The sequence below is a fragment of the Clytia hemisphaerica genome, unplaced genomic scaffold (genome assembly GCF_902728285.1).
Source record: "Clytia hemisphaerica strain Z4C2 unplaced genomic scaffold, Clytia hemisphaerica genome assembly, whole genome shotgun sequence".
Lineage (NCBI taxonomy): Eukaryota > Metazoa > Cnidaria > Hydrozoa > Leptothecata > Clytiidae > Clytia > Clytia hemisphaerica.
In genome coordinates, this window is record NW_027103582.1 from 444851 (window position 1) to 454239 (window position 9389).

General features: G+C 35.8%; 1 protein-coding gene across 1 annotated transcript; it reads left to right on the plus strand.

Annotated features, from left to right (window-relative positions):
• Positions 1-1650: 1650 nt before the first annotated feature.
• LOC136801303 (uncharacterized) lies at positions 1651-6385 on the plus strand. Its single transcript, XM_067057940.1, has 2 exons — positions 1651-2224; positions 5145-6385. The coding sequence occupies exons 1-2, from the start codon at positions 1837-1839 to the stop codon at positions 6140-6142; spliced, it is 1386 nt and encodes a 461-aa protein (XP_066914041.1). The 5' UTR covers positions 1651-1836; the 3' UTR covers positions 6143-6385.
• Positions 6386-9389: the final 3004 nt, after the last annotated feature.

The window sequence follows — 9389 nt, forward strand, 5'->3', positions numbered from 1 at the left end:
TTGCTGGCTAAAAGTTTGAAAATAAATGCTAGAATACCAAGCGAATACATTTATGAAATCTGGTGTGATAAAAACATCATCAGACGAGTAAAATCAAAAAAAATGCTTATAATGACACGAAATTTTGAATTGGGAATATCTTTCCAATATATCTCCGAGAAGAGCTGAGATTGATATATATTAGACGTGAGTCTCATAGCTCCACTGTGGTATGAAAATTTTTTGGTGGCACGTGGTGGCACGGTGGCTTTCTTGAGGTTGAAGTTTAAAAATATCTGGTGTCAATATTAAATTTCTTATACATAGCATGTTTTTGCATCTTTCTCGAAATTTAAAACGTCATAACGAGGTATAATTAGTAATTAACTAGATGAGTTTGAATCTCGGAGGAGAACTTAAAGTCTCATTTGGGAATTGGATAAGTGTATTTTGATGAGAAATGCAATTAAAATGCTCGCTTCGGAAAATTATTTAATAGTGGAAGGAGGGTGAACAATAATGTCATTACTGCGGACAAGGCTAGTACATGAGAAATTGGCAAAATTCAGCTCATTGTTTTTCCAGTGACTATAATAATTCCATGACTGTACAAACTTGATTTTTAGTACAGGGGAAATCTAGCAACACTGGATCTAATCTTACTTTCAAGAGAGACTCGCTTCTAGCCTTCGCTATACTTCCAAGTTTGATAAATTTCGTCAGCGATATGCGATGTGCAATTAATGCATTACATATTTTTTTATAAGCAAGTGAATACATAAGCTCTCAAAGCATCCAGGCATAACATATGCTTATTATATGCTTATGAATCGTACTTATGATTCATCCCGAGCCAAATCTTTAGTGAAATTTTAGAAATTTTGTAAAAATTTGTTCAGACTTTGGGAGCAGTGAAATGTAGCTAGCCGTGGGATATCTTTTTTTTACTTGACCCCTACCAAATCTTTTCAAACAGATAAAAAATGAAAACTTAAAAAATATTTCATGTTATGCTTAAGAAATCTGCAAATCTGAGCCTTCACGTGCTTATAAGCGTTATGCTTATATAAAAAAAACATGTACTTCATATTCTAACACCATACAAAGATTTACAAAGGAGCGAGTTGTTTTGTGTTTATTATAGATACCTGTGGCTAACCTAACTTGTAAAAACCGTCCTTTATCAGTTGCATCAAAAGATAAAATTGTGTAACGGTGTAACAGCTTTTCACTGAGAATGTGTATGTATTCAGAGAACATTCCTCTGATGTATTGCAACTGTTGAAAACATCATGTTTTCAGACTTCTGTGTTCTATACACGAGGGGTTTGAAAGCTGCTTGACTGACTGAAACGGTTTCTTTCATAAGCATGATATGGGGAGATTGAGTTTGCAAAGGAGCACAAGGGTCACTTTTCCCTGTTTGAGGCTGTAACTATTACTCATGCTATTTGTGTCATTTTATGAGACTGGAACTTTTAAATGTCCAGTTTGATTTGATTACATATAGTTTTTAAATATCCTCAATTTCGTTTTAGTTCTTATATATGGAGGATTCTTATAAAAAAATAAGCACAACAACGCGAGTAATTGGTATTGCTGTTCGATATAATTACCTATTCATCTTTTGAGCGATGTCAAGGATTCGTTCTGCTCTAATGATCTTTAGCAAGATTCTTTGACTGACAAAAAATAATGAGATGTAAGCGCTGTCATATAATCATTCTTTTCTGATTTTATACAAGAGGAATGCAGTAGCTACAAACATACTAATGGGAGGTTGTTATGGTGTAGAGAGAGAAATGTGATGGTTATAAAATTTAAACATCATAGCTTTTAGAAAGGGATTGGAATTTCATGAAAATGGCTCAAAATCGTGTTGACAGCAACATCGTCGGAATAGCGTTGACTCGTTGGGTAATTTTCTATCATGCTTTCCTGGTTGGACTCGAATACTCCTGTATTTACGTTTCCTTACTATATTACCTTCAAGAATTACATGTTTATAATGCAGCCATGTATTTCTGTGTGCTGATGAGTTGTACAAGCACCGGATCACTATTCATGTCTACACTCACCAAACAATTTGGAAAACTCACATCCAACATTAAATGGTTTCTCGTTGTTCTTGCATTGATTTCGTTTGTTGGGAATCTTCTTTATACGAGTCATTCGTCTGTTTGGTTTTTGGTTGTGGGACGTTTGTTGTGCGGATTTGTTGATTCGTCTACTGATGTCATTCAAGGTAAACTTTAGGAAGAACGCGACGGTCTATTGAATAGAAAATTACACTCCGTCATATATTACTTCCCTCAGCCATTACAAACGGGGCAAATCATATTGTCCCTAGGTAACTGCTGTGTTGTAAAAGAAAAATTAATGATAACTAGATATTAATATTAACTAGTCATAGCTTTCACTAAATGCCCCAACATAAAAATCATGTCATGCACTTATAAAGCTTTAATGCTTTAAAGATTAAACATTAAAAAATAATCAGGAATAATTGATTGATTTAATTATTGATTGATTGATTGATTGATTGATTGATTGATTGATTGATTGATTGATTGATTGATTGATTGATTGATTGATTGATTGATTGATTGATTGATTGATTGAGGCGTTTGCTTGAAAAAAAAATTATATTCCATTATAAAAAAATACATACTTGAAGAATTCATGCAGCTTAATAACTTAATAAAATTTAAGGAAAAGCTGGAAAAAGCCTCTCAAAAAATATATTAAAAAAAAAAAAAAGTTATGGTATCATAATATATTATCTTATTATCTTACTGATTTTCACATCTCCTGTTTGTTTGTTTTTTCTCCTAGTTTCTTTCTTATAACGACATATGTCATGATTATTATTCACTAAATAGACCTTTTCTAATAATGTCGCAGACATCTTAGATTGTAGGCAAAATATATCGACATACGCAGTGAATAAATCCACAAGGTAACCAATCAGAAATAGCTTGTTTTTTTTCATTGGCTGCTATATTTCAACATTTCTCTATTGCTACTTTGCCTAATAAACAATAATCAAGAGGATACTGCGTATAAAATTTATCAAAAAGTTCTGCGCCATCTTAAGTTGGGTGAAATAGAAACTCACTTATCCTAGTCAAGGCCCGGGCTCCACTAGCGTACGCTGTGATTGCACTTCTCAAGCAAAATCTTCTATGTTGTTGGTCAAAAGAAAAGTAGAGGAATGCCATTGTGGTTCATTCAGATTTACAGTCGAGAAAAGTTAAAATGCGCCGATTACAAATGTCGCGCTATTTATATATCCACGTGACCCTACTGGTCACGTGGTCAAACTGTCAATCATAATTTCTATTCCACGACACGCCTAAATTTCTTTTCAAGTGCATAGTCCTTTTTCATGATGCAATCTTTTCTCCAAGCTGATCGCAGCGCAGACAATGAAGAGACGTGCCTTCAGGAAGCTAGACTTTTTGAGTTTATAGCTAGCGATATACTTTCCCTTTATGGTGTTTCTGTATGACTGTCTGTGTACCTAGTCTAACCACCGTTAAATGCCTTCGGGAAGGTATCTCCTAACTTAGAAAGCCAGAATTTGGAGCTATTTCACCAAACCACTGGAGCGTAAGTTATTTAGGCTATCACAATACAACTTTACATATGCGTACATTCATCTTTTTTGTACTTTGCCGGTTGTTTTACTAAGTTAAGAAGAACTTTCTCGAGTTACGACCATATGATGGTATTTAAAGCTCAAGAAGCCCTATAAACAATAAAGGTAGTTATCAATAAAATGACAGACAAAAATAAATTAGAGTTTGAACAAAAATATCAAATGTACATTTGAAAACTTAAGCAAATTTCTTTAAAGATTCTGGAAAAATAATTGAAATCATTGCTGAAGTGAACTTCTGACTAAATTACAGTAGTTAGTATTCAGTTTCAAAGACAAGAAACAAAATTTGACAAACAAAACACTTTTTCAAGTCAATGAATCAGCTCAGCATCATCATAACCAGTCTGCCATTTTGTTTGTTTTGATTTGCACAAGTAATATTGTAATTCGTGTTATATCATACACTGTTTTGATTTGCATTTATAACACTCGCTTTTAGCTTTTCAAAGCTAAATCAAAACTAAAATTGTAATATGTAATAATGATAATACCATATAACGTAATATGGGAAAAACCGAACATTTACGGAAGAGACTAACTACGGACATGCTTACGCGACAACAACAACAACAGCAACAACAAAACAATTCGCAAAGTTTTGAGATTCCATTCCAATATCTATGCGTGAAACTATGAGTGCCTCCTCGTCGCTACGCTCCTGCGGGGGCAATTAAAAGAACATCCCATTCTCCCAAACAACTAGTTGCTCTTAACACTCCTGTCTCACAGCCCTGTGGAAATTTTTCTCATTGCAGGAATGAAAATCTATTGATATCCCAATGGGGGTAGAAGTTATTTGGCTCCAAGCTTCAAATATTCAGGGGAGATGGATTAGGCAATTTTTTACATTAAGATTCGAATGGGGATGAAATCAGAGTCAATTTCCAAATGAGGCTGAATCTCTAGAGTATTTTTCCAACCGGGGATGAAGGTTTGGCCAGATTTTCCAGTGGGGCGGGGGTCCCAGCGAAACTGTGGACACAAGTCTGTCTAGTACGATAAATCTTCCTTTTGTCAAAGGCCAGATGGGACCCACTACCCATCGGAAAAACTGTTATCGTAAGAGAAAAGAAAGAAAGATCTCTCTAAATCATCCTCATCTCAAAATTACGGAAATCTATTTACACTACAATTACATTACATTTCTCGTGAAAAGCAGGCTTGAAAGATAAAGGTAGCTTTCACAATGGGTACCGTAACTTAGTCTAATGTCGACATCCATCATCTAATTTTGACACCCTTTTTATTAGCTGAAATTGATGGAATGATCAAAGCTATTTTTCTTTGCATAGTGGTCACGGAGGAATAATCCTTTTTCAATCAGTGTTTCAAACTTTCATAGTATTCCTGTCTCTAAAAAAGGGTGTCGAAATTAAACGAGAGATATCGATATTAGACCAACTTACGGTATTTATAAATCTTCATATTAGCTCAGTAGTTTCTCAAATCAATGATAACAGTGGTTTCAGACAGTAATTTATGTGTTTTTTTTATTTTAAAGGAACTTTCGGGAAATTGTACGCAAACGAACAAAGCAGGCTGATGGATTTCGCTTCAAAATACGAACTCTTTTACACTTGTGGATTCCTAACTGGTCCATTGTTTGTGGCGTCGCTATGGAAATACAAAACTCACCTTGGCAACTGGAGTATTGACCGATATAATGGTGTAGCGTTTATAATGGCGTGGTTTTTCTTGCTTGATGCTTTACTGATGATGTGCTGTGGACAGAATTTAAACAACCTTGTGGTGGAGCAAGAAGAAGACAATAAGGTTGATCAAGCTTTTGAAGAAGACAACAAAGAATTGACGCAAAAAACAAACTTGGAACGCTACCTGCGATTGAAAAAGGGTAGCACCGAAAATTTAATGAAAAATGATGACGTCATCACAGACAGGCAACCTCATTGGTTGATATTATTGATTTTTGCACATTCTCTACTCATCAATTTCATCTGCAACACCTCCGAAATGCTAGTGGTCATTCTGTCAGTGCAGAGAATCAAACTTCCACCCATCAACTTTTATTTCTTAGTGGTGTCATGTCTCTTTATTTTTATGTTTGGTGTGACCAAAGTGTGGCGGAAATTTTTCAATGACGTTACCAAGAGAGTTGCACCCATGCTTTTATGTGTTGCTATCTCAATTCTTTCAAACGTGCTTCTGATTGTAATAAGCAGTACGACATTTGGTGGCTACCATTTTAAAACGTTTTGTATGTTTCTCGTTATTTTATTGAACTCTTTGACAGCTTTCACAATCAGTCCAGCAACTCAGAACCTGATCGCTGTCCTGTTTCATAACGATCAACAAAGGTTCGAACAGGATGTTAAACGGTGGTTGATGATTTATCGTGTGTTTGGTATCTGTGGTCTGGTACTGGCTGGCTTTATCGTGCACCATTTATGGGTCATTTATGTTTGCTTCATTGGAATACAAATTTTGTTTTCTATGACGATTTTATTGAACAAGTCACAATTGTCATCTGAAAGTAACTGAATAGTTTTATTTCCGATTTGTACAATAGTATGACAGACTGGTGATGCTTGTTTTGATCATCATCTAAACTAAAGCTACGTCTTACTAATATTTAGCTTTTTATTGTAGAATTACACCATGAACAAGGATGTACAAATGTAATTTATCAGAGTAAATTTTAAGTCCGTTGTTGGTTGTTGAAAAGAAATTCTTTAATTCTTGCATTTTTTCCATATTCTACCGTTGGAAAAATAAAAAAAGAAATTTCAGGTGTTTTCAATAACTATACCCAATTAAACAAACGAAATATTTCCGTCCGTCAAGAAAGAATAGCGAGTTTTTGTATTCTTTTTAGGACAGCGGAGTGATGTATGCGTTTTGGAATAGACTTATAAACTAGTCGGTTATTACTTATAACCTTATAAACTGTCAATCAAATAATGTAAACACTAAGTAAATATTCAGCGCGCGTGAGAGAAAAGGAAAATAACCGACTAGAAGCTACTTCCAACGCCTTTTTGCCTTTTTTTCTTCACCTAAAATCGTAAGGAGAGACTGACCCGTGCGGGATTGCATTTATTTTTCTTTCTGTTTATTGCGTTTTTAGAAATGCTCATTTATTTATATGTTCCCATGTTCAATGTTACTATGAAATATCGTAGTTTTGATACGCTTAATAGAGGACGGTAAAAGTGCTAAATTTACCGCCCGGGGGGGGGGGTCACTCATATGCTCTGGCCTACGTCATGTGCCGCGCTTAAGGGCGGGGTTTTTCTGCATCCCAAAATGCACTGTAAGGGTGTGTTTCTGTGATATTGCACTGCAAGGGTTGAATTTTAAAACAAATTCAAAATAATTGTTAAAAAGAAAGTTTGATTTGTTTAAAAAAGTTTCTATTGTCTGACAAGAATAATTTTCTCAGTTTTTCTTTGAAACAGAAAATTTCCCAAGCTTCTTATCTTCACGCAGATTTACAGCTAAGAAATATAGTGCACTATAAGGGTTGGGTAAATCAAGAGAAAATGCACTGAAAGGGTACCTTTTCAGCCATATTGAACTGCACTGTAAGGGTACGATTTTGAAAAGCTGATTTTGCGCGGCACATACCGTCGTTTCAAAATCGAGTGCCCCCCCCGGATTTACCGTCGTCCTCAGCCAGTCAAAATTTAAACGAATTAGAAGCTAACCACCGTCTTCTTTGCATGCAGATATAAAAAACAGGAGAAAAAGCATCTCAGTAATGAGCTAAATGTTTGGCTACGTTTCGAGAGATTCTTCTCCCGTCATTGGACAATGTGGAGGATGTTTTCTCCACTATTTGTACTAAGACCTTCTGATTACCCATAATTATCAAGTGTAATTTCCTTGCTCGAACTGGCACCCAGGGTAGTATGAATTTCAATGTTACCATAGGAGTAAGGTAAATTATCTCTTGAATTTATGAGATCAATCATTTCTCTGATTTCCATTTCGCCTCTCTCCGTCTGGATGTTGGGAAACCAAATATTTGGTAGAATGTATGAAATGATGTTAATAATGTAGCATCAGGAGGCCTGGTAACCCAGTCCTCGTTTTCGGAGATTGGCGGGTCCAACCGAAATATTTCCAGGTTTACCTGCAATTGCAATGGTAATTGAATCTGACTGGGGATGCGGCACATCAAAGGCCGACTATCATCCCTCTCCGATCGATGGGAAATTGGCCCGTGGGCAATCCGCAATCGGAATATCAGATAAGTTATCTCCTTTATCTTAATTCAAACTTATCTCCACAAAGTTTAAATGCCTGTTACATAATGAGATAATGTCTGTTCATAATGGTAGCACAAGTCACGGGAAGAGATTTATGCAAGAAATCAGCGAGGTTTTTATTTCTGTACTTCTGTACATTTCTTTTTGATTTTTCCTTTCAACTGTTCAATTTTTTACTTTTGGGTAATTTCTCCTTATTCTCTCCTTAAATTCCTAAATTCGTGCTTTCATCATTAGTATTGTATAAGGGTTGCGAAGCGATCCAGACTCCACCTCAATTCGCAAGTTGCTAGCAAAATAAGAGACACTCTAAAATCCCTCTAATAAAGCCGCTATAGAGACAGGGTCGTAAGAGCCTTAATGCCCCAAACACACCACATAATCCACGGCGGCACAACACCCGCCGCCGCCCGCCGCGCATCACTCTTTTTTGTCTCTTCTAGTTATTCTAGTGTAAATGGTGCCTTAATAAAATCAAACGATATTAGTCGAACGATCGAACATTTTTATTCGAATCACGAATCGTCTGTCGAAATCATCAAAACATAAAAATAAAACAAAAACAAAAATGTACAAAGATGGCTTGTTGGTTCTTGGGCAGTTTTGATTTATTTCTTGACAAATTCGATAAATTTGATTACCTCCGTACTTCTTTATCATAGAATATCCACTTGGTTTTGCAAGGTAAGTTTCGTTCACTAAAATAGCACTCCTCCCGTCCGCCCGCGCGACTTGCAAAAACCTCTCATTAGTTGACCTTATTTGATACTTGATACTTGCTGTTAAAAGTCAAGGGATGATGAAGATCCTTTCTGTCAACGTTCAAACTAATTTTTTTCCATTTAATAGCAAAATAAATATTTAAAACCAAAGAACCACTGCTTAGATTGCTTATAGATGCGTGCCGCCCGCACGGCAATTTGATCAATTTCAGATTCTAAGTCCGTGTTTCGGCTTCCGGTAATTTTGTTGCTGTTCACTGTTAGGGTACACCATTTTAAAACGGCATTTTTCGCAGTCCTAGCTACCAAACCGAGAAAGTTTTCATGGCTTCAAGCCAAACCATTCAAGGTCATTTTGATAAAATCATCGGTTTGAAGATGTGATTTATATAGCAAATTTTATAGCAAATTTTCGCTTGGGATAGAAGTTTTAAAGGTACGTGCACAATATAGCAAAACTGCTTCGCTCATAAATTCGCTTCGCAAAAAAGATTTTACAAGAAAAAAGTTTGCTTTTAATCAGTATAGAGTAAAGACAACACTACTGGGTCAGAAACCGTTCGATTCGGACACACGAACGCTTTTCCATTCGTGACGAACGGGTTAACCGTTTGCAACGAATGGAATGCTTTTGCATCCTTCGCGAACGCTCTACAAAAAAGTTTTATTGAATCTGTTCGCGACGAACGCTTATGCTTTTTAACCCGTTTGTGACGAAAGGTCTAAAAATAAAACCGTTTGTGAAGAACGCTTACGAAAACTTGAGATATGAAACCGTACGGGAAAGAATGCTTT

What these genes read in the sequence shown, in the direction of transcription:
- LOC136801303 (XM_067057940.1), top strand. Translation starts at nt 1,837, where the DNA reads ATGAAAATGGCTCAAAATCGTGTTGACAGCAACATCGTCGGAATAGCG. An exon ending in GTCTACTGATGTCATTCAAG is followed by an intron (nt 2,225 to 5,144) that starts GTAAACTTTAGG and finishes TTTATTTTAAAG; the next exon opens with GAACTTTCGGGAAATTGTAC.